This window comes from Jaculus jaculus, chromosome 5, assembly GCF_020740685.1.
Source record: "Jaculus jaculus isolate mJacJac1 chromosome 5, mJacJac1.mat.Y.cur, whole genome shotgun sequence".
Lineage (NCBI taxonomy): Eukaryota > Metazoa > Chordata > Mammalia > Rodentia > Dipodidae > Jaculus > Jaculus jaculus.
Genome location: NC_059106.1, coordinates 95,898,998 through 95,925,744, shown reverse-complemented (window position 1 = coordinate 95,925,744; position 26,747 = coordinate 95,898,998). Strand labels below are relative to the sequence as shown.

The 26,747-nt window shown below is 39.5% G+C and overlaps 1 protein-coding gene and 1 pseudogene across 7 annotated transcripts in view; one reads left to right on the top strand and one right to left on the bottom strand.

Annotated features, from left to right (window-relative positions):
* Patj (PATJ crumbs cell polarity complex component) overlaps positions 1-26,747 on the bottom strand; it is a 430,613-nt gene that overhangs the window by 369,683 nt on the left and 34,183 nt on the right. For all 7 annotated transcript variants that reach the window (XM_045148899.1, XM_045148905.1, XM_045148902.1 and 4 more), the window contains exons 8-9: positions 5,187-5,405; positions 4,801-4,903 (exon numbers count right to left, since the gene is read on the bottom strand). In XM_045148899.1, coding sequence (XP_045004834.1) covers positions 4,801-4,903; positions 5,187-5,405 — 322 coding nt within the window. The remainder of the gene's footprint in view (positions 1-4,800; positions 4,904-5,186; positions 5,406-26,747) is intronic.
* Positions 5,916-10,416, top strand: LOC105944374 (annotated as a pseudogene).

Genomic DNA, 26,747 nt, shown 5'->3' with positions numbered 1-26,747 from the left:
TTCTTGAAAAATAATCAGTACTAGAACCTTGCTATAAAGCACTCCAACCTTAGCTGGGATTTCTGAGGCCAGCCTAAACCTTGGAATAGCTCCGTTCTCACTGCTGACTTGGCATAAGCCTCCATCATTTTTCACCAGCACTGTGACTAAAGTTTTCTACCAGGTCTTCCTTCCTATACTTCATTCAGTCCTCATGTAGACTACCCAAACATATAATCAGAAAAGCACATGTAGTTAAAAAAAAAACTAAAATGAGGTCAGCAATACAAATAATAATCCTTACACTATAAAATAAAATGAACACAAATGTCTGTAAAAATTATAAACATATAAAAAGCATTCCTGGGATAAAGAGACCTCTAAGCAGTTAAAGGTGCTTGCTTAAGCAGGCATGGTGGCGCATGCCTTTAATCCCAAGCACTTGGATGGCAGAGGAGCTAGGAGGATTGCTGTGTGTTAGAGGCCACCCTGAGACTATGTAGTGAATTCCAGGTCAGCCTGGGGTAGAGTGAGACTGTACCTCAGAAAGAAAAAGGAAAAAAAAAGTTGATGCTTACAAAGCTCGTCAGCCTGGATTGAATTCCCTAGTACCGATGAAAGGCCAAATGCACTAAGTAGCACATTGTGATAGTTAAGGTGTTGTCAACTTGATCTGTTTAGTAATCCACAGGTTGCTTCTAGGAAGGATCAACTAAAGGAAGTTTTTCCCACAGGGTGAGCCCTTCCCCCAGAGTGGACGGCCCTGCTCTGAGGGGGACTTGATATAAGGAAGCTCTGGGTAAAAAGAGTTCCTTCCTTTCTTCCTTCCTTCCTTCCCTCCCCTCCCCTCCCCTCCCCTTCCCTCCCCTTCCCTTCCTTCCTTCCTCCCTCCGTCCCTTCCTTCCTTCCTCCCTCCCTTCCACCCTTCCACTTGGCTGCCGGAGCTGCTCACTACCTTCCAGCGTGCATTGAAGACCAGTGCGGTCAGAAGACCAGCATCAGCTGAAAACCTGCGTGGATCGAAACCCAGCGGCTCCTCAGGAAGCCACCAGGCTTCCCCACACCATCTGCAGTGCCGGGTTGGGACTGCTGAGGCTTCTGGACATGAGGACTGAGCAGCTACAAGGTTCGGTGATTCTCGGGCCTGCAACTGCTATTGGACTACTGTAAGCTTATCCAATAAATCCCCTTTTAAAATAATTCATTCTAGCAGTTCTGTTCCTCTAGAGAACCCTGACTAATACACATATCATTTGGAGTTTTCATGCACTAGCAAAAGGACCTGGAATACCCCTTTTCTCTCTCTCAATCTCTTTCCCTCTCCCTCTTGCTCCTTGCTCTCCTTACAAAAATAAAATAAATTTCCAACAGAAAAGAATTAAAGGGAAATTTTAAAATAAAAATAGATCCAAATTATTTCATATTTATTAATTTCAAATACCTCAAAAGATTATGAGAAAGCTACTTCTGTGGGTTCCCTATGCCAACAAAACATATAAATCTCATATAACATTCAAGGTCCTCCGGAGGAAAATGAACTTATTTATCTTCCACTATGTTTCTTCAGCAAGTGTCCAGAAGACAATATGTCAAAACACTATGGTATTTTCAAGACTTTGTACATGCATTTAATTCTTTCTGTCAACTATTCCCTTCTAGCAAAATGTTACTTTTTCATTTCTAGCTCAAATGCTTCTTTCTTTTTGAATTCCCCATGTCTGTCTATCAACTGAATATTTTACCTGCCATACTAAGACAGTTTACTTATCTCTCTGCTAAAACATTTATTTCAGTTATTCCTATTTATTTATTTATTTATTTTTGTTTTTTCAATGTAGGGTCTCATACTAGCCCAGGCTGACCTGGAATTCACTCTGTATTCTCAGGGTAGCCACGAACTCGGGTGATCTTCCCACCTCTGCCTCCTGAGTGCTGGGATTAAAGGCATGCACCACCATGCCTGGCTATATTTCAGTTATTCTTAAACATGTATTAGTTTTTATGTTTGTCCCTTGAATAGACTTTCTCTTTTGCTTTTCAGACATGTCTCAAACTTGTGAACTCAAGTGATCCTCCCACCTTATCTTCTCAAGGAACTAGAAGACAGGCACATGCTTATCCCAATATTCATTTTTCTCTCTCTTTCAGAACTAAGTAAAGTAGTCTCACATAGTCCAGTAGACAATAATCCAGGCATGGTGACACATACCTGCAATTCTAGCACTTGGGAAGCTGAAGCAGGAAGAACCTGAGTTCAAGGCTACCTCTAGCAATACAGCAAGTTTAGACCAGCCTGAACTACAGAACAAGACTGCCTCAATAAGTAAACACACACATACATAAAGTGAAAAATATTTCTATCTGCTTAAAAAAGTATGTCGAGTTTTAAAATGTCTAGTCATTTACTTCACCTGCTCCCAACCCTAACTATTCAATGCTAAGTGCCACGACAGCAGAGAATGAAATGATTCTCTGCTCTGCTCAGTAATACGAACATCAGATTTGCCAATGTTCATTCATTTTCAAGCAGGAACTGAGCTACAATTCTTTCAACTAGATATTGCACACTGACAACTCCTCAATATGATATTTGCAAAATTATTAGAAAATCCATACTTACCTATTTCAGGATTTATTTAAATTCTGAACCTAAAAAGGGTGGCAACTCAGAAGAAACTGAAGGTTTTAAGAAAGGATACTTATTAGGCTAATTAATACATGGTGGCCTGACATGAATTTCATTCAGGACTCTGCATACATTAGCACTCTTAGTCTCTCCACCTGCTATAAATATGCAAGATAACTTTCTCCCTGGGTTTTTTTTTTTTTTTTTTTGGTCTTTTAGTGGTTTTTATTTTCCCAGTGCTAAGGCAAGTGCTCATCCACTGAGCTAACCCCAAAAGATAACTTTTTAAAAATATTTTCTTAATTTGTTTTTATTTTTATTTTATTTATTTATTTGAGAAAGAGAGAGAGAAAGAATGGATGTGCTAGGGCATTCAGCCACTGCAAATTAATTCCAGAAGCATGAGCCGCCTTGTGCATCTGGCTTATGTGGATCCTAGGGAATCAAACCCAGCTCCTTTGGCTTTGCAGGCAAGCACCTTATCCACTAAGACATCCCTTCAGCCCCAATATAATTTTTTAAAAGAAACTAACTCTCTATACTTGCTATTTTTGCAGAAAAACTCAAAATTTCATAACTAAATTTTTATGTTACTAGGAAAGGCCTATTTGATTATTTGTTTATTTGTTTATTTGGGTTTTTTTCCGAGGCAGGGCCTCACTCTAGCCCAGACTAACCTAAACTCACTATATAGCCCAGGACTGGCCTAGAACTCAATCCTCCTACCTCAGCCACCTAAATGCTGGGATTTAGTAAGAGTTACAAAGCTAATCTTTCAGGTAAGAGTAGAGAACTTTTATTTTTCAGGGCTATTTGAGTCGTGTATTTAAAACTCTTACAATGCATTTACTTTATATAAAAGGAAAATAATTCTAATAAAATACTTGTTTTCTCTTAATTTTCTCATGATTAAACAGAGAAATAATACATTTTGGACAATTACAATGCATGCAATAATCAATTTACCTTAACCTAAATGCTATACTGTGTAATATGTTAATAGTCAAACTATTAAAAATGTATGTACTTTAGGGCTGTAAAGATGGCTCAGCATTTAAGGCATTTGCCTGCAAAGCCTAATGACCCAACTTCAATTCCCCAGTACCTACAAAAAGCCAGATGCACAAAGTGGCACATGCATCTGGAGGTCGTTTGCAGTGGCTAGAGGCTCTGGCACATCCATTCATTCATTCTCTCTCTCTTCCTCCCTCCCTCCTCTCTGCAAGGCATACCCAGCCCTCGAGAGGCTGAGGTAAGAGGTTCCCTATGAGTTTGAGGCTGGCCTGACTACACAGTGAATTCCAAGTCAGCCTAAGCTAGAGTGAGACCCTACCTCAAAAAAAAAAAAAAAAGTAAACTAAAAATAGACCAAAAAGAAGTATGTATTTTAGAAAGAAAAGGAATTAAAATCTAAATGTAACAAAATAAAGTAGACAATTAAATTCCTTTGTTGATGAGTATAAAACCAATTATGGGCTGGAGAGATGGCTTAGTGGTTAAGGCACTGGCCTGCAAAGCCAAAGGACCCAGGTTCAACCAAGGGAAAATGTGATCTATAATCACTGAAAAATGGCTATTATAGACATTAATAGTTTATTTATTTTTTTTTTATTAACATTTTCCATGATTATAAAATATATCCCATGGTAATTCCCTCCCTCCTCACCCCCACACTTTCCCGTTTGAATTTCCATTCTCCATAATATTACCTTCCCATTACAATCATTGTAATTACATATATACAATATCAACCTATTAAGTATCCTCCTCCCTTCCTTTCTCCACCCTTTATGTCTCCTTTTCAACTTACTGGCCTCTGCTACTAAGTATTTTCATTCTCACGCAAAAGCCCAGTCATCTGTAGCTAGGATCCACATATGAGAGAGAACAAGGACTCATCTCATTTCCTTAGAAGTACATGCTCAACCATGTTTATTGCTGCCCAATTTATAATAGCTGGGAAATGGAACCAGCCTAGATGTCCCTCAACAGATGAGTGGATAATGAAGATGTGGTACATTTATACAATGGAGTTCTACTCAGCGGTAAAGAAAAATGAAGTTATGAAATTTGCAGAAAAATGGATGGACATTAATAGTTTAAACTAACACCTGCAAGTACTTTGTTTCACTGTCTAGAAATCTTAACATACTTCATAATTATTTCCAAATATAAAATAGAAATGATTCATTTACCTGTATGAGTTGTTCCAACATAGCCAACAATTCTAATCCCAAGACTTTGTCCATCTTCCTTAACAAGTTCAACATTATAAGTTTCAAAAAGAGAAGAATTGTCCTGAAAGGAAATAACAATTAAAAACATTTTTATATTTATTTGAGAGAGAGAAAGGGGGAGACAGAGAGAGTGAGCATGGGCACACCAAGGCGTCCTGACACTGCAAACAAACTCTAGATGCAAGTGCTCTTTACATGTCCCACACCTCCTCTGGTTCATGGATGAGCACCAAGGCATGCCTCAAGCCAACGTGGTACTTCCATCTGAAAGAATTGCCTTCCTTCCTCACATTGCATATTAGCCAGTTTTTGACTTACAAATAAAGAATGATTTGTATACTCACCAAAGCAGGACTCCTATTAACTACAGCAGGCAAGGCAACAGGTAAGGACGTAGGGGTAGGAGGCATCGATGATATTTCACCAATGGGGTCTCTAGCCACAAGCATTCTAACCGAATTCCCACAGTTCCTCAGCACTTGGGCAACTTGTTCACTGGTCATTCCCTGCACATTTGTGCTGCCAATCTTCAAGATGTGATCCCCTGTCTGTAGTCGTCCATCCTTTAGTCCATGAAAAAAGAAAAACTGTTCAACAAAATCAATGGTTCAGCTCTACCAGTTAGATATGACTCACTAGACTTTCAATCCCAACAAACTGACTGACAAAGCCACCTAAAACACCAGACAAAATATAACATTTTAGTGATTTACTGAGTTCACAAAAGAGAAAGGAATTCCTTGTAGAACACAAAGACAGAAAGAAGAGTTCAAACTGAAAAAGAAAGCAGAATGCTGAGTGAGCATCTGCTTGGGAGTTACAGGTCATATCTAATGGCCTAGAGCCACAGAACAATAGCCACGTATGTGAAGAAGGGGTCAGAAAGCCTTGGACTTCAAAAAGGAAAGGTCAGAATAGAAGGTTCTAACATAAAGCTGAGGAACATCTAAAGCCAGCAAGGTAAGGGATTTGCCTGGGAAACAGAAAGACATCAGTATAGTGAGAAGAGAATGAAAACAGAACAGAAAGGAAATGAGTGAGAAATGCATGAATTAATAAGATGGCCAGACAATATGGGCATTTTTCTGTGTGACTGGACAGTGAGGTCACCAGAGGGCTTTGAAGGGTCTGCGTTTTTATAGCTTTATTTATTTAAAACATACATATGCTTATTGGTATTTATTTTATATAATATACTTATTATTTTTATAAAAATATTAATATTTATTTGAGAGAGGGAAAGAGAAATAATGGGCATGCCAGGGACGCCTGCTACAGCAAACGAATTCCAGACACATGTGCCACTTTGTGCATATGGTTCTATGTGGGTACTGTACTGGGGAATTGAACCCAGGCTGTCAGGCTTTGCAAGCAAGCACCATTAAACACTGAGCAATCTCTCCAAAGTTTTTTTTTTTAAGCTCTCTCAAGCTCCTATACTTAAGCTATACTGTAGGTAGGCTGGAGAGATGGCTTAGCTGTTAAGGCATTTGCCTGCAAAGCCAAAGGATCAACGTAAGCCAGATGCACAAGGGAGCACATGCGTCTGGAGTTCGTTTGCAGTGGCTGGAGGTCCTGGCATGCCCATTCTCTCTCTCACTGTAGGTGAGGAAACAATCCACACAGAGACTTGAATAGTGGTATAATTTGATTGTCAATTTAACTAGATTTAGAAATCACCATGGAAACAAGACTCTGGGAATGTGTGCAAAGGATTTTCTATATTCGACTAACTGAGGTCAAAAGTCCCACCCTCACTATGGGTAGCACCATCCCATGGGCTGGGATACCAGATGAAAAAAAAGACAGCTGGCTGAGCACCAACATTCACCACCTTTGCTTTCTCTCTGTGGACTGAATGTGACCAGCTGCCTCAAGCTCTTGCCACCATGATATGATAAATGATATGACAATGATATGATATGATATATTTGATATGATAGGATATGATATGACATGATGTAGACTATCACCTGGAACTGTAAACTAAAGTATACTCTTCCTTGAATTACTTTTTGTTAGGCATCTGGTCACAGCAACAATTAATTAATACAGGAATCCTTAGCAAAAACTCTGGCGATAACAGCCTGAACTAGGTTAGCAACTGAGTATTGAGAAAGTAGAATCAGGATTTTTTAAAATTTTTTTTATTTGACAGAGAGAAAGAAGGTAGGAGAGAGAGAGAAAAAATGGGTGCCCCAGGGCCTCCAGTCACTGCAAACGAACTCCAGACACATGTGCCACCTTGTGCATCTGGCTAACATGGGTTAACATGGGGAATCAAACCGGGGCCCTTTGGCTTTGCAGGCAAACACTTTAACCACTAAGCCATCCCTCCAGCCCTCTAGATTTTGTTTGTTTTCAGTTTTCCAAGGTAGGGTTTTGCTCTAGCCCAGGCTGACCTGGAATTCACTATGTAGTCTCAGGGTGGCCTCGAACTCTTGGTGCTCCTCCTATCTCTGCCTCCTCAGTGCTAGGATTAAAGGCATTTGCCACCATGCCCGGCTTCGAGATGTATTTTTAATGAATTGTCAACAGGATGTGCTGATAGCTACTATGAGGGAGTCAGGAGGAGTGGGAAAAGGAATCAGATCCCCAATCTAAGCAACTATAAGAGAAAGGACTGCTGTGGACTGAGATAAAGAAGACAGAGCAGGGCTGGAGAGATGGCTTAGTGGTTAAGCGCTTGCCTTTGAAGCCTAAGGACCCTGGTTCAAGGCTTCATTCCCCAGGACCTACATTAGCCAGATACACAAGGAGGTGCATGCGTCTGAAGTTCATTTGCAGTGGCTTGAGGTCTTGGTGTGGCCATTCTCTCTATCTGCCTCTTTCTCTCTCGCTCACTCTCAAATAAATAAACAAAAAAATTTTTTTAAAAAAGACAGAGCAACAGATGAATGGGAATGGGAATTCACTGATGAGCTTTGGAGATGGGAGTCTGGGAGACTATCAGAAATTAGAGTGGAGATATCTAGGATAGAGTTGGATCTTAAAGGCTGGAGGTCAGGAAAGAAAACCAAACCTTTCCTTTAATTTTGGGAGTCATTAGCATATAAAAGGCATTTAAAGTCCTGACTCTTGAGAGCCAGGGATGCAATGTCCATTTCTTAAGATGGATAATGAGAGTATGGGGGGCCACTGCTATTAAGATGGGTAGAAAGTGCATCGTCGAGCACTATGATGATCTTCAATGTGCAAGCTTATGTGTGTGCATATACATCACAGAAGAGCTTAAAATATGTCATCAAAATATAGACTAGTTATAATTTTTATATGTATTTTCTTTCTCAATTCTAAAATAACTGATCCATCTGCGTGTTTTGGGTTCGTTTTATCAGAAACTTTGAATTGTCTCATTACCATTAGTGTAATATGTAAAAAATACCAAAATGTCTACAAAGCTGGTTTTGGATTTAAATATATATATATACCTGCAGAGTACCTTGACAGGTTAAAAATCATCTCCATTGGGCTGGAGAGATGGCTTAGCGGTTAAGCGCTTGCCTGTGAAGCCTAAGGACCCCGGGTTCAAGGCTCGGTTCCCCAGGTCCCACGTTAGCCAGATGCACAAGGGGGTGCACGCGTCTGGAGTTCCTTTGCAGTGGCTGGAAGCCCTGGCACGCCCATTCTCTCTCTCTCTACCTCTATCTGTCTTTCTCTCTGTGTCTGTCGCTCTCAAATAAATAACTAAAAATGGACAAAAAATATTTAAAAAAAAAATCATCTCCATGGCCAGATATGGTGACATATGTCAACAATGCCAGCACCTGGGAGGCAGGAAGACTCCAGCAAGTTTGAGGCCAACCTGGACTAAAAAGTGATTGACTCTCTTGCCTCAAAACACCAAAGGGAGGGCTGGACAGGAGGCTCCAGGGGTCCAAGTGCTGGATGCTCAAGCATGAGGATAGGAATTTGGCCCCCAGCACCCATGTAAAAAGGCAGACATGGCTGTGCACACCTGTAACAGCACAGAACAGGGCAGACAAGAAAACAGGGGCTCACTAGTCAGCCAGTATAGCTGAAACAAAACAGCAGGCACTCCAGGCTCCGTGAGAGGCCCCATCTAAAGAAAATAATGAGGAATAGCATGGTAGCAGCAGATGTCCTCCTCTGGCCTTGGCATGTGCATAAAAGGCACCCACATCTGTGCATACATGTCCTTACATCACACATGCATAACACATACTTATACACAACAAAAAAAAATTTTTTTAAATAGCCAGGCATAATGGCTCACGTCTTTAATCCCAGCACTTAGGAAGAAGAGGAGGGAGTATTACTGTGAGTTAGATGCTAGCCTGGGACTGTAGTGAATTCCAGGACAGCCCAGCATAGACTGAGACCCTACCTTAGGGGGTTGAAAACATCGATAATTTTAGGTTCTTTTTTTTTTTTCTTTTAATTTGAGAAAGAGACAGAATGGGTACACCAGGATCTCTAGACACCACAAACAAACTCCAGAAACAAATACCATCTTGTGTATCTGGCTTACATGAGACCTGGAGAATGGAAACTTTGGTCCTTAGGCTTCACAGGCAAGTGCCTTAACCTTAGCTGCTAAGCCACCTCTCCAGCCCACCCATAATTTTTGTTGTTTTGTCTTTTTGTTTTTCAAGGTAGGGTCTCACTCTAGCCCAGGCTGACCTGTAATTCACTATGTATTCTCGGGTGGCCTCAAAGTCATGGCGATCCTCCTACCTCTGCCTCCCAAGTGCTGGGATTAAAGGTGTGCACCACGACACCTGGCCCACCCATAATTTTAAAAAGGAAAACTCATTCACATTCACTTACCTTTCTCATTCAAAGAACAATTTCAAACAGAAACAAATGAAATTAGAACGATGTCAGAAGGAAGCAACTCCCCAAAGATGTTGCTAAGTTGGAAAAAGAAATGGAGCAGGAACATAGAGAGGAAATGGAGGAATTGAAGCAGGCTTCTAAAGAGAACAAGATAGATTCTGTTGCTGCTAACATTTCAAACTTGGTGCTTGAGACTCAACCACCTCGGATTTCAAAAGCACAAAAGAGACAGGGGAAGGAGCAGGAAAAAAGGATTGCTGAAGCAGAAATTGAGAACTTGCCTGGAGCCAGACATATAGAAAGTGAAAAACTTTCTCAAATACAGTCAGCCAGAGAGTTGCAAATTAAGCAGATTCCATCTGATGGCCACTGCATGTAGAGCCATTGAGGACGAACTGAAGGAGCATGACTGTGCCCTGACCATGGTGCCCTTACAAAGGCAGACTGCTGAATACATGCAAAGCCAATCAGAGGACTTCCTGCCATTTCTAATGAACCCTAACACAGGGGAGATGTACACGCCAGAAGAGTTTGGAAAGTACTGTGAAGACAGTATAAACACAGCTGCATGGGGAGGTCAGCTTGAGCTAAGAGCTCTGTCTCACATTTTAAGAACACCAATAGAGACTATACAGGCAGACTCTCCTCCTATTGTAGTTGGCAACGAGTATCCAAAAAATCCTTTAGCACTTGTATATATAAGACATGTGTATGGCTTAGGATTATAATTCTGTTACACAGTTGGTACACACAGCTATTGGAAATTGCAGCTAGTGTATACCAGGCTGCATATTCCTTCCAAATGCTAGATTGTCCTGACTGCTACTGAAAAACATAACTACCTTAAGTCAGTTTATGAATAATGGGCTTTTTAGAAATATATCAGAGATAAACTTTAACCAGTGCCCTCATAGAACTTTTAGAACTTGTGGGATGGAGAGATGGCTTAGCGGTTAAGCGCTCGCCTGTGAAGCCTAAGGACCCCGGTTCAAGGCTCGGTTCCCCAGGTCCCACGTTAGCCAGATGCACAAGGGGGCGCACGCGTCTGGAGTTCGTTTGCAGAGGCTGGAAGCCCTGGTGCGCCCATTCTCTCTCTCTCCCTCTGTCTTTCTCTCTGTCTCTGTCACTCTCAAATAAATAAATAAAATATTTAAAAAAAAAAAAAAAAGAACTTGTAAGCCTACTGTGGAAAACACCATTCACTGACCAAGATGTTAACTTGTTCACTGATATTTTTATTTATTTAACATCCTAAACATTCTTTCTTAGTTTTAAGTTTTAGAAGACTAGATACTTCCAAAGTCATCATTTCAGTGTAATGTTTCTTAAGACGTGAAATGACCCAGTCTTTGCAGTAATGTGGTTGGGTGACAGCAAACTTAATGAATGTTTTCAAAACTAATTGGTGGGGTAACAGGAGTGGAAGCTTTTTATATGACACATCAAGGTGTGGCCATGAAGTTGCCTTTAACAAACAAGAATTTTTGAAAATTTACTCAGATGGGAATTAGCTAAGTTTACAGAAGCAAGTATCAAAGGTGCACAGGTGCTAGCTGTCAGTTTTACATCTCTAATGAATTAGAGACTTGAATTCATTTTTATTTATTTATTGAGAGTGACAGAGAGAGAGAGAATGGGTACGCCAGGGCCTCCAACCACTGCAAACGAACTCCAGACACGTGCACCCCCTTGTGCATATGACTAACATGGGTCCTGGGGAGTCGTGCCTCGAACCGGGATCCTGAGGATTCACAGGCGAGCGCTTAACCACTAGGCCATCTCTCCAGTCTTCTTTGTCTTTAAAAGGAGGCATGGATTTCTATCTTTCTGATTCCTTCATTTTCCTTCAACTGCACACTGGAGTTAGCCCCAGTATAGCTTGACTCTCTCCACAACTATGAGTTTTTGTTTTCTAGAGTTGCCTACACCACAGCTTATCTGCCTGTAGCCATTCCCACTCAAACATGCCATGTGGCCTCTCACTACTAAACACATGTAAGGTGATGATTTAGTATTGCAAGGGGCCAAAGCCACATGTAGTTTTAGTTCTTTTCTAGTTTGCCTTAATAAGACCTCCCATTTTGCTCACATTCCAGGATTAGAAGAAAGCCCCTGTTAAATATTATTTTATAAGTTATAGTAATGTCACTTTTTCTTGAACTTAGGTATTTGATTATTTTTATGTAATGTATATGGGTAAAATTGAAAGCCTCTATTTGGGAGCCAAGTACTGCATAGTAAAACCCATATAAAGTAATTTTCTATGGAATGATTTCCTAATTCAGATTTCAGATCACCCCTAATTTTTTTCTAAGAGAAAAAACCCATATATAAGCATGTATATGATAATTTATTATATAAAGAAATACGATGAAAATGAGACCTTTTGGTTTGAGCTATTTTTCCCAAGTTGGAAACGTGATTAGTAACACTGATCATCAAGTTTATACCATTGGGATTTTTGATTCATGTAAAATTTTTATCAGCAAATAATGGATTAATAACATTAAAAGTGGAGACAGTCTCCTGAGCCAAGTAACAGTGTTGCAGGTGGCTAGGGACTGAGTCAACTAGAACAAGCCAGTACTTCCTGGCATCATTCCAGTTCAACTGATGAAAAGCCATTCTGCATGCTAAACAATACGTTCTTGAGGTTAAGTGATTTTTGTAACCTTTGACCTGGATGTTTTGGGGTTCTGAAATTTATAAAAGTATGAAACTGTAAAATAAATGTTCAAGCTTATTTTGAAGTATTGTTACTTCAAAGTTAAGATTTAAGGAATAACAAAAAATATTATGAAACCTAATTATTATAAATTCCATTTTCAACAAAATATTCTTAAGTAATAGTGTTTTAAGAAGAAGACTTAAGATATACTTTGATATATATCTTTTTCTTTTTAATTTTAACATGCCCAGTATAGTTATAAGCAAAATACCTGGTCAACTTCTGTTCTTTCACAAAACTTCAGTGTCATTTTGGATATAACTGAGAAAACAACATTTTTAAATGGCAAATGTTTATTTTAAAATAACCTGCAAACTAAGCTTGCTGTCTGATGATGGTCTAATGGAAACTAATAAGCTTTATTTAGTCCGAACTTGGAAAAGTACAAGTCAAGAGTTCTGGAATATTTCTTCAGCCAAGAATTTTATCCACTTAAATATGTTTACAACTTGTGTAAAGTTAAAAAATAAAAGTTATCTCTAACTATGACATGTTTCTTGTATTATCAAATGTTTACCAAAAGAATAATAAATGATAAATGGATTAATTCAGAAAAAAAAGAAATAGACATTGTACCAACTTGGAGAGCAAGATTGCTCAATAACAATGATCCCCAGTTAATTTCGTTCACACTTCATCAACATGCTTCCAGGTAGCACCTGAAAGCACACACCCAAGACTAAAAGGCTTATTTTTTTTAAGCCTTCATTTTCCCCAAATCTTCACGATACTAAATAAAGAAAGGCTTCAAATCAAAATACTGAGTACAGGGCAGAAGAGATGAAACAGTGGGCTAAGCGCTGTCCAATTCTGAGTACCTGAGTTCAGATCCTAAGACCCCACACAGAAGCTGGAAGCTGTGGCCTGGAGCAGCAATGAAGGCAGAGGTTGGAAAAATTCCTGGAGACTTACAGAGTGTTGAACAAGAGATCTTGCGTCAAAATGAGGTGAAAGACAAAGACTGACCCAAAAGTTGTTCTCTGACCAACCTATACACACACACACACACACACACACAAAATCAACCAATCACCCGAGCTATATGCTATGTCTGGAATAATGCAGAGGGTGGTCAACGTGATGGAAATAGAAAAGAGAAACAGGATAGCACTAACACAGCTTGGCTCAGAAACATTTGGAAAGATTTAAAAAAGAAAGAAAGGCAATGAGAGATCTTATGAAAAGGAATAAATAAATGCTGGGTTTCTACCTTAATACTGTCACTCGATACTCTTGTTTTTACATACACAACCGACAAAAGAAAAGGACACCAACAGGAATATTCAGTGGTACAGAGGGCAAATAGGACAAAGCTACCTCTGGAAATCAAGCTTTTCTTGGACAGACTGTGGCCAAAAGAAAAAAGGCTATGTAATGAATGTTTTCATACTTGGTTAGCAAAGGGCATTCCATGCTAAAGGATACATTTCGTCACTTCATAGGTGCTATGTTTTTCCTACTTTACCTCAACTCAATTTAAAATAATGTAATTTGCATCTGTCACTGAGAGTAAAACATTTGCTTCTTATGGAAAAACAGGTGTTCTATGGAATTCATAAGTATAAAAATAGTAATTCATCAGAATGATAGCAAAGACACCAAAATAACAGCTGCCTTGTCTAAGCAAAGCAGCCTCAAATACTGCATTGCACAGATAATTTTTCCTTTTTTTAACTTTTTATTTATTTGCAAGCACAGAAACAGAGAAAGAGAGAGAGAAAATGGGCACTCCAGGGCATCCAGACACTGCAGAAAAACTCCAAACATATGTCCCATTTGGTGAATCTGGCTTTACATGGATACTGGGGAATCAAACTAGGGTCCTTAAGCTTTGTAGGCAAGCACCTTAACTGCTGAGGAATAACTAAACAAAATATTATGAAACAATTATTGTAAATTCCATTTTCAACAAAAATATTCTTAAGTAAGAGTGTTTTAAGAAGAAGAGTCCAGTTAAGATGGTGGCGTACATACCACACCAAAGCAGCCTAGGGGGGGGGAAAGACCAAAAAAACACAGCAAAATACTCACTTTTACTAAAAAGTGAGGTGTATAGGAAATTAAAGTGACAGCGGAGAAGTAGAAGAGATCCAGAGCATCCAGAGCCCGCACAGGCCAACAAAAGTGGCCCCCGGCAGCTCCGCCAACCATGGCGGTGGCAGTCCAACAGAAAGCCGCCACGCTCGGCTTAAGCCAGAGCAAAAGCCAGGTGCGGGGATTTTCCATTCACACCGGCGCACTCCGCAACTCAGGAAACGTGAAGGGAGAGCAGCAGTGAGCAACAGAAGAGCAGACCACAAGGTAGAAGAACACATGGAACAGCGAGAGAACCAGAGTAGCTACGGCTCACTCCCCACCCTCACTGCTGGAGCCCAGGTCCAGCAAACAGAGCAGCGGTCCCAAGACCCGGCCAGGCCAACTTGAGCCCACAGCAGAACCCAAGCAGGAGCAGAGTTCAGAAGCAACATCAGTGGCTCCGGAACCAGTAACAGCGGCCCAGCAGCAGCAGATCCAGTAGTGGCAGAGGCAGCAGACCCAGCAGCAGCAGATCCAGGAGCGGAAGCAGCGGCACATCCCGCAACAGAAGCTTCAGTGGCAACAGCAGCAGTGGACCCAGAAGCAGCAGCAGCAATAACAGCAGCGGTGGCTCCAGGAGTGGCAGCTACAGCAGCATCAGCAGAGGCAGCAGCAGCGGTGGGACCAGCAGCAGCTTCAACAACAGAGGCTACAGACCCAGCAACGGCAGCTTTAACAATAGCAGTTCCAGCAGCAGGGGTGCTGATCTGCAGGGTCACACTTGCCAGGCTTGCTTTGCCCCACAGGAAAAGCCAGTGCCCAGCTCCAGAAATCAGAACAGCAGCCCAACGACCCAGCCAGCACTTGACTGAGACGAAAATCATCCAAAAAGGTAACAGAGATTGCACCAGGGAAGGTTCTTACTTGGTCACAAGCTGACTTGGATCCCTCCACAAACCAGAAAACATAAACTCTTTGTTGATAAAGGATCTGGTCGTTATAATAACTACTCTTGCATACGTACTTGGGGCTGTTTTTGATTGAATGTGTACTGTGTTTAGTTAAATTTTAGAATCTACCTGTATTTTATTCCACTCAGCCTGATTGAATACCCCCACAGCAGGGAAACTCAACCCCTAGGAACACCATTGTAGATACTCTGAGAGTCTTAAGAGCCACACCTAACACCTTAAGTTCCTATCCTGAAAATATATAAGATCAAATCAATTGATACAGCTAAGAATACCCAGCTAGCTAGAAAATCCAAGCATTAACTTAATCCAAGATACAAAAATATATACATTATAACATAAGAAACACTAAAAAGCAAGACGATATAAATCCACCTAAAAGTATTAATGCATCAGAAATGTCCTCCAGTGAGAACGAGTTAGAGGAAATGCCTGAGAAAGAGTTCAAAAGAAGGATTGTAAATATGTTCAAAGAGGTCAAAGAACAAATCAAAACAATCAAAGAAGAAATCAAAGAGGAAATCAAAGGAATCAAAGAAGACGCAGGACACCAATTTAATGAAACAAAGAAGGCAATACAAGACATAAATAAGGAAATAGAAATAATAAAAAAAAAACCAGTCAGAATTACTAGCAATGAAGAACACACTTAATGAAATAAAAAAAACTCTATAGGAAATCTCAGAGTAGGATGGATGAGGAAGAAGACAGAATATCTAAGCTAGAAGACCAGGTGGCTGATCTAATACAGTACAACAAAGAGAAAGACAAACTTATAGAAAAGTATGAGTAGGAATTTCAAGATATTCGGGACACTATGAAAAGATCAAATATAAGAATTCAGGGCATAGTAGAAGGAGAAGAATTCCACTCCAAAGGCATAGTAAGCATCTTCAACAAAATCATAGAAGAAAATTTCCCCCAAATTGGGAGAGGTGCCAATGCAGATACAGGAAGCCTTTGGAACCCCAGGCAGACAAAACCTGGAAAGAACCTCTCCTTGCCATATTATAATCAAACTTCCAAACACACACACCAAAGAAAAAATATTGAAAGCAGTTAGAGAGAAAAATCAAGTTACCTACAAAGGCAATCCCATCAGGATTACAGCAGATTATTCAACACAAACTTTTAAAGCCAGAAGGGCTTGGAGTGATATATTCCAAGTTCTGAAAGATAACAACTGTCAACCAAGGTTACTTTATCCTGCAAAGTTATCCATTCAAATAGATAGAGAAATAAAGACATTCCATGACAAAAGCAGGTTAAAGGAGTATTTGAAGACAAAACCAGCTCTTCAGAAAATATTTGATAGATTCCTCCAAGCTGAAGAAAAGAAAAAGCACACATATAAGGAACCTAGAAAAAACAAGCAACACTCAAATACTAGTTAACACAAGAGAGCACAGTTAGAACCGAAACCACAAAAAAACCCAAAAATGGCAAACATAAAATACACACCTTTCAATAATATCTCTTAATATCAACGGCCTCAATGCCCCAACCAAAAGACATAGGTTTGCAGACTGGGTTAAAAAGCAGGATGCTACAATTTGTTGTCTCCAAGAAACTCACCTTTCTACAAAGGATAGACATTATCTTAGGGTAAAAGGTTGCAAAACGGTGTTTCAAGCAAATGGGCCTAGAAAACAAGCAGTTGTTGCTATCCTAATATCTGACAAGGTAGCCTTCAGTCCAATGTTACTCAAGAAAGATAAGGAATGGACCTAACAGATATCTACAGGACATTTCATCCATAAGCTGCAGAATATACATCCTTTTCAGCAGTACATGGAACATTCTCTAAAATAGACCATATATTAGGACACAAAGCAAATCTTAACAAATTCAGGAAAATTGAAATAATTCCTTGCATTCTATCTGACCACAATGGAATTAAACTACAAATCAGTGGCAAGAAAGGCTATAAAGCATACACAAAATCATGGAAACTAAACAGCACACTACTAAATGATGAATGGGTCAATGAAGAAATCAAGAAGGAAATCAAAAAATTAATAGAATCAAACAATAATGAGAATACAACATATCAAAATCTCTGGGACACAATGAAGGAAGTTCTAAGAGGTAAATTTATAGCCTTAAGTGCCTATATTAAGAAATTAGAAAGGTCGCAAGTAAACGACCTAATGCTTCACCTTAAAGCCTTAGAAAAAGAAGAACAACGCAAACCAAAAATCAGTAGGTGGAAGAAATAACAAAGATTAGTGCAGAAATTAATGAAATAGAAACAAAAAAAAAAAAAAAAAACAAACCCAAAGAATTAATGAAACAATGAGTTGGTTCTTTGAAAGGATAAACAAGATTGATGAACCCTTAGCAAATCTGACCAAAGGAAAGAGAGAAGAGGCACAAATTAATAAAATCAGAGATGAAAAAGGTAACATAACAACAGATGCCAGAGAAATTCAAAAAATCATAGGGACATACTATAAAAGCATATACTCCACAAAGTATGAAAATCTGAAAGAAATGGATGCTTTCCTTGATTTATATGACCTACCTAAATTAAATCAAAATGAGATTAATCACTTAAATAGACCTATAACAAACAGGGAGATCCAAACAGTTATCAATAATCTCCCAACTAAAAAAAGGCCAGGCCCAGATGGATTCACTGCTGATTTTTACCAGATCTTTAAGGAAGAGCTAACACCATTGCTTCTTAAGCTTTTCCAGGAAATAGAAAAAGAAGGAATTTTACCAAACTCCTTCTATGAGGCCAGCATCAATCTGATACTAAAACCAGGCAAAGATAGAACAAAAAAAAGAAAACTACAGACCAATCTCCCTCATGAACATAGATGCAAAAATTCTCAACAAAATATTGGCAAACAGAATACAAGAGTATATCAAAAAGATCATTCACACTGACCAAGTAGGCTTTATCCCAGAGATGCAGGGATGGTTCAACATACGCAAATCTATAAATGTAATACATTATATAAACGGGTGGAAGGACAAAAATCACATGATCTTCTCATTAGACGCAGAGAAAGCATTTGACAAAATCCAACATCCCTTCATGATAAAAGTCTTACAGAGATAGGGAATAGAAGGAACATATCTCAATATAATAAAGACTATTTATGACAAGCCTACAGTCAACATATTACTAAATGGGGGAAAACTGGAAGCTTTTCCACTAAAATCAGGAACAAGACAACAGTGTCCACTGTCCCCAATTTTATTTAATATAGTTTTGGAAGTCTTAGCCATAGCAATAAGGCAAGAGACACACATAAAAGGGATACAAATTGGAAAGGAAGAGATCAAGTTATCATTATTTGCAGAATACATGATTCTATACATAAAAGACCCTAAAGACTCTACTAGCAAACTGTTAGAGTTGATCAAAACCTACAGCTATGTAGCAGGATACAAAATAAATACACAGAAGTGAGTAGCCTTCATATATGCTAACAACAAACACACAGAGGATGAAATCAGAGAATCACTCCCATTCACAATTGCATCCAAAAAAAAAAGTACCTTGGAATAAACCTAACGAAGTAAAGAATCTCTACAATGAGAACTTTAAAACACTCAAGCGAGAAATTGCAGAAGACACTAGAAAGTGGATAAATATCCCTTGTTCCTGGATTGGAAGAATCAATATTGTGAAAATGGCAATCTTACCTAAAGCAATCTACACATTTAATGCAATCCCTATCAAAATTCCAAAGGCATTCTTCATGGAAATAGAAAAAAACAATCCAAAAATTCATTTGGAATCACAAAAAACCTCGAATATCTAAAATAATACTGAGCAACAAAAATAAGGCTGGTGGTATCACCATACCTGATCTTAACCTATACTACAGAGCCATAGTAACAAAAGCAGCATGGTACTGGCACAAAAACAGACATGTAGATCAGTGGAACAGAATAGAGGACCCAGACGTAAGCCCAAGTAGCTACAGCCACCTGACATTTGATAAAAATGCCAAAAATACTCATTGGAGAAAAGACATCCTCTTCAGAAAATGGTGTTGAGAAAACTGGATATATGTCTGCAGAAGGATGAAAATAGATTCTTCTATCTCGCCATGCACAAGAAGTCCAAATGGATTAAAGACCTTAACATCAGACCTGAAACTCTGAAAGTGCTAGAGGAAAAAGTAGGGGAAACCCTTCAACATATTGGTCTTGGCAAAGACTTTCTGAATACAACCCCAATTTCTCTGGCAATAAAACCACAGATTAATCACTGGGACCTCATGGAATTACAAAGATTTTGCACTGCAAAGGACACAGTGAAAAAAGCAAAGAGGCAACCTACAAAATGGGAAAAAATCTTCACCAGCTATATGTCTGATAGTGGATTAATATCTAGGATATACAAAGAACTCAAAAAGTTAAATAATAAGGAATCAAACAAGCCAATCAATAAATGGGCTATTGGGCTGGAGAGATGGCTTAGTGGGTAAGCGCTTTCCTTTTGGCTTATTAGTATATATATTTTTTTAATTTTTATTAACATTTTCCATAATGATAAAATATATCCCATGGTAATTCCCTCCCTCCCCATCCCCACACTTTCCCATTTGAAATTCCATTCTCCATCATATTACCTCCCCATTACAATCATTGTAATTACATATATACAATATCAACCTATTAAGTATCCTCCTCCCTTCCTTCCTCTACCCTTTATGTCTCCTTTTTACCTTACAGAGAAAACATTTTTAAATGGCAAGCTGTGTTAGTGCTATCCTGATTCTCTCTTCTATTTCCATCACATTGACCACCTTCTGCATTATTCCAGACATAGCATATAGCTCGGGTGATTGGTTGATATTGTGTGTGTGTGGTGTGTGTAGGTCGGTCAGAGAACAAGTTTTGGGTCAGTCTTTGTCTTTCACCTCTCTCCAGCCCTTTCTTTTTCTTTTTTTTCTTTTTTTTCTTTTTTTTTTTTTTTGCAAGCAGAGAGACAGAGATAGTGAGGAGACAGACACAGAACTTCCAGCCACTGCAAACGAACTCCAGACGCATGTGCATCTGGCTTATATGGGTCCTGGGGAACTGAACCTGGGTCCTTATCTTTGCAGGCAAATGCCTTAACCACTATGCCATCTCTCCAGCCCCAGCCTTCTTTATTCTAACTTTAAAAAAAAAAAAATGCCGGGCATGGTGCTGCATGCCTTTAATCCCAGCACTTGGGTGGCAGAGGTAGGAGGATCACCATGAGTTCAAGGTTACCCTGAGACTACATAGTGGATTCCAGGTCAGCCTGAGCTAGAGTGAAACCCTACTTCAAAAAAAAAAAATTATTTTTCTATTTGACATTCATATACTTACATAATGGATTTTAATCTTATTCCCCTTAATTACCCTCTCATTGGCTTCCCCTTCCCATTAGTATCCTTCTTCCCCATTAATCTCCACCTCACTTAACCCACTGAATTAAATTACGGTGGCATGGGCTAGAGGGATGGCTTAGTGGTTAAGGCATTTATCTGCAAAGTTAAAGGACCCAGGTTCAATTTCCCAGAACCCATGTTAGCCAGATACACAAAGTGGCGCATGCGTCTGGAGTTCCTTTGCAGTGGCTGGAGGCCCTGGCACACCCATTCTCTCTCTCTCTCCCTCTTTCGCTGTCAAATAAATAAATTATATAAACAAAAAAAAAAGATTATAAAAAAATGATAGGGTGGCATGATCATAGGCAGAAGACATTTACTGTGGAATAGGCATCTTAGTGACTATACCACTGAAAAGCCTAATTGACAGCCCTCTCCCAGTAACCACTGGCTACCATTAGCTACTGTGGGAAATGTGGGGTCTCAGGTATCCATCTTCATCAATGGTGAAGTATTGGCAGGCTCAATCTTATTAGAAATCACAGATGTTGTGAATTCATGAGTTCAGAGGTCATGATGTACCCAGATGTCACTGCTTTACATTCCTCCTTATTTGATTATAGGGAATATAATTATAGGGAAGTCCTAACAGTACTTACAAAGCTACACAGTAAAAATAGTTTAATCCAGGCTAGCAACTTTTGCCTATAAGAATTTCCATTTGGGGCCTGGGGAGATGACACAGCCATTTAAGGATCTTGCTTGAAAAGCCTGCTGGCCCAGGTTCCATTCCCTAGGACCCACTTGAATCCTCCTGGCTCTACCTCACATTATTGCTTTTAATCTTTTATTTATTTATCTGAGAAAGGGGTGGGAATAAATGGGCACAACAGGACCTCTAGCCACTGCAAAGGAATGACTAACAGATGTGCCACCTTGTGTATCTGGCTAACGTGGGTTCTGGGAAATTGAAACTGGGTCCTTTAACTCTGCATCTATCTTTAGGTGGGAACTGGGAAATCGAACCTGGGTCTTTGGCTTTGCTACCAAGTGCCTTAATCGCTAACCCATCCCATTATTGTATGCCTCTCATTATTGTATGCAAGCTGGGATTACAGATTATGTACATTCACATTAAAATAATATATATGAGGAAGAGAATGTCAGGTACAAGCTCGTGCTTCTTCATTGCATACTCTTCACTTTAATGATGTGAAATAATGTCATTCCTCCAAGTAAAGGGCAAAAGTCAAACTTGGGATTTTCCCAGAACTGCACATCATAGTGCCCATGTGAAAATTTGCAACACACATTAGTTTATTAACAAGCGCAGAGCTGGAGAGATGGCTTAGTACTTAGTTGGTCAAGTGCCTGCTACACAAACATGAGTACCTGAGCTTGGATCCCTGGCACACAGGTAAAAGTAGAGCACAGCAGCACACATCAGGGATCCCAGCACCGGGGAAGCAGAGATGGAAGCATCCATAGGGCTTGTTGAATCAGTGAGCTCCAGGTTCAGTGATAGACTCTGCCTCAAAAAGTAAACTGGGGAGCCAGGCGTGGTGGCGCACGCCTTTAATCCCAGCACTCAGGAGGCAGAGGTAGGAGGTTCACTGTGAGTTCAAGGCCACCCTGAGACTCCATAGTGAATTCAAGGTCAACCTGGGCTAGAGTGAAACCCTACCTTGAAAAAACAAGAAACAAACAAACAAACAAAAAAGCTGGGGAGCTGGAAAGAGGTCTTAGTAAAGGAAAAGGACCCAGGTTCAATTCCCCAGTACCCACGTAAGCAAGATGCACAAGGTGACACATGTGTCCAGAGTTCATTTACAGTGACTAGAGGCCCTGGTGTACCCATTCTCTATCAAATAAATTAATCAATATTTAAAAAATGAACTTGAGAGCATCAAGGAAGTTACTTGCTATCAACCTCTGCTTCACACATGTGCACACCCACATGCACATGCACCCATACACATATGCACACATGCATGAACACACATATACAAATGCTAATTCTCTCCCTGAGGAGCTAATGGCAGTTACTGGTTGCTGAGGAGTGGGGAGAAGAAGGGGTTCAAGGGTACCAGGAGAGGGATAAGGGAAGGTAATGTGCAGTATACTTGATCAAAATGCATATGTATAAAATTGTCAAACTTCCAGGTAAGATGGCTGAATAAGGAGTCACACCAAACCAGCTTAGGGAGGGATTTAAGTAAAACTACAGCAAAATACACTTTTCTCCTAAAAAGTGAAGGTGTATAGATTTTTATCACCCTCAGCGAAGAGGCAGGAGAGACCAAGATCTACCACAGAGAGGAAACTGGCCAGAATCCTGTGGAGGTGCTTACAGCCCACATGGATTTGCAAGCCCGCCCTGCCAGGCACCCATCTGCAGGAGCAGAGACCAAACAAGGGGATTTTCCAACCTCATCAAACCTGACAGGGAGACAGAAGGGATCAGCTAAGGAGCTGCTGAAAGGCACACAGACGGGATCAGCTGAGCAGTTCCAGTACAACTCCAGGCTTCCTGCTCTCTCCCATCCCCCAACCATCAGACCCACAAACCTCCAGAGAATGCATTCAGCCACTAGGGGCAGGGCACCCAGCAAAGCTGATCAGAACACCAGCTCCACATCACAATATGGAGGGATAGCATTGCTCAGATTGGAAGTCACCCCAAAAGGTTAACAAAGTCGATCTTCAAAAAAGGCAGGTACATAGGCCTTCATTGGAAGTGCTAATCTGTCTTTCAGTGTCACAGCAGGTTATGGGTTACAAATTCGTGTTTGGTTTTACCACTCTCAATTAAGCTGTATTTGAGGATTGACTATTGTTGCCTTTGAGCTTTCAGATTCACAGGGTCTTTTGTCTTTTTCTTGTCATTATTGGGGGCAGGGTCTGATTCAGACCCAGACTGAACTGGAACCCATTTCAGAACAGAAATCTCAACCTCCCAGCTGACAGAATTAAGGGTGTAGAGCAACACACACCTTTAGGGATTGTGGCTTTATAAGGTTATCCCTTTGTTTCAATCCCCACATTTGCATATTGTGTGTTGGTTTTTTTGAATGTGTTCAGTTGAATTGCTCCATCCAGCCCACTAGAATACCTGAATAGCAGGCAAACTCAACACCTAGGATGACTTCTGTGGTTGGATTGGAGAACAACAGCTACACTTGGCTCCTTAAACTCCTACTCTGAAGGTACATAAAGTTGGATTTCCAAGTCTCAGACACTCCAGATAATTAGAAAACCCAAGAATCAAATCAATTCAGGATGCAAAAATTGCTACATTATGATAAAAGAAACACAAAGGATCAAGACAATAAAACCCCACCAAAACTTATAGATCCATCAGAAATGACCCCCAATAAGAATGTTTTAGATGAAAATGCCTGACAATTTCAAAAAATGATGTTATCTATACTCAAAGGAATCAAAGAAAAAAAGGAAGTAAAGAAGAAAACAAACTACTGAAGGAATTCCAAAAGAACACAGGAAACCAGATTAATGAAATAAGGAGGTAATTGTAAGACGTAAGGAAATTAAAAAAAAACTGAAGAAAAACCAGTCAGAAATTCTAGCACTGAAAAACATATTAAGTCAAAATAAAAACTCTGAGAAAAGTCTCACCAGTAGAATGGGTGAAGGAGAGAACAGAATATCCAAACTAGAAGACCAGGTGGCAGATCTAATACAGTCCAACAAAGAGAAAGATAAGCTAATAGGAAAGTATAAATGGGAATTTCAAGATATTCAGGGCACTATGAAAAGATCAAACATAAGAATTCAAGGTATAGTAGAAGGAGAAGAATTTTACTCCAAAGGCAGAGTAGGCATTTTCAACAAAGTCATAAAAGAAAAATTTCCCCAAATTAAGAAAGAACTGCCAATGCATATACAAGAAGCTTTTAGAACACCAAACAGACAAAACCTGGAAAGAACCGCTCCTGCCCATGTTATAATTAAACTACTAAACACATAAACCAAAGAAAATGTATTGAAAGAAGCTACAGAGAAAAAGCAAGTCACCTATCAGGATCAAAGCAGATTACTCAACACAAAGTTTAAAAGCCAGAAGGGCTTGGAATGATGTATTCCAAGTTCAGAAAGATAACAAATGTCAACCAAGATTACTTTATTCTGCAAAGCTATCTATCCAAATTGAAGGAGAAATAAGGACATTCCACAACAAAAACAGGCTAAAGGGACTTTTGACAACTAAGCCAGCTCTACAGAAAATACTTGAAAGAATCTTTCACATTGAAAAGAAAGCAAAGCACACACATGAGGAAACAGGAAAAAATAAACCACACTCAAATAATAGTTAAACCAAGGGAATAAAGGGAAATCACAAGGCACTACAAAACAAGAATGGTGAGAAGAAACATACCTTTTAATAATAAATGTTACTATCAATGGCCTCAATGCCCCAACCAAAACATTCAAGCATGCAGACTGCATTAAAAGGCAAGATCCTGCTCTTTGTTGCCTCCAGGAAACTCATCTCTCAATAAAAGATAGACACAGTCTTAGAGTGAAAGGATAGAAAATGGTATTTCAAGCAAATGGGCTTAGGAAACAAACAGGGTTTGCTATCCTAATATCTGACTTCAAACCAACATTAGTGAGAAGTGATAAATAAGGTCACTTCTCACTGATTAAAGGAACACTCCAACAGGAGTACATTACAATCCTAATGAATATGCACCTAATATGGGGGCTCCCAATTTCATCAAACACTATTAGACTTAAAATCACAGATAACACCAAAAACAATTATAGTTGTGACTTCAATACCCTACTCTTATCAATTGACTGGTCATCCTGGCAAAAAATAAACACAGACATCTGGATTAAATGATGCTGTAGGGCTGGAGAGATGGCTTAGTGGTTAAGCGCTTGCCTGTGAAGCCTAAGGACCCCGGTTCGAGGCTCGGTTCCCCAGGTCCCACGTTAGCCAGATGCACAAGGGGGCGCACGCGTCTGGAGTTCGTTTGCAGAGGCTGGAAGCCCTGGCGCGCCCATTCTCTCTCTCTCCCTCTCTCTGTCCTTCTCTCTGTGTCTGTCGCTCTCAAATAAATAAATAAAAATTTAAAAAAAAAAAATGATGCTGTAGAACAAAGGGACCGAGCAGATGCATACAGAACATTCCATCCAAATGCTGCAGAATATACAGTTTTCTCAGCAGCACATGGAACATTCCCTAAAATAGACCACATGTTAGTACACAAAGCAAATCTCAACAAATACAGGAAAACTGAAATAATCCCTTGTACTCTGACCACAGTGGGATTAAATTACAAATCTATAGAGCATGCACAAATTCATAAAGACTAATGATGAATGGGTACTTAGAGAAACCAAAAAGGAAATCAATAAATTCGTAGAATCAAATGATGATGAGAATACAACATACCAAAACCTTAAGAAAGAAATTTACAGCTCTAAGTGCCTATACTAAGAAATTAAAGAGGTTACAAGTAAACAATTTAATGCTTCACCTTAAGGCCTTGGAAAAAGAAGAACAAGGCAAACCAAAAATCAGTGAATAGGAAGAAATAATAAAGATCAGGGCAGAAATTAATGAAATAGAAACCAAAATAACAATACAAAGAATCAATGAAAGAAAGAGTTGGTTCTGTGAAAAGATAAACAAGCTTGATAAATCCTTAGCAAATTTGACCAGAAGAAAGAGACAAAAATTAATAAAATTAAAGATGAAAAAGGCAACATTACAACAGATACCAAAGAAATTCAGAAATTCCTAAGGACATACTTTCAGTATATGCCTCTTAAATTTGAAAATCTGAAAGAAATGGATTATTTCTTTGCCTCATATAACCTACCAAAATTAAACCAAGATAAGATAAAACAACTTAAACATACCTATAACAAATACAGAGATCCAAGCAGTTAGAAAAAGTCTCCCAACTAAAAAAAGCCCAGGCCCAGATGTATTCACTGGTGAATTTTAACAGACCTTCATGGAAGAACTAACACCACTGCTTCTAAAACTTTTCCATAAGATAGAAAAGGAAGGACTTCTACCAAATTCCTTCT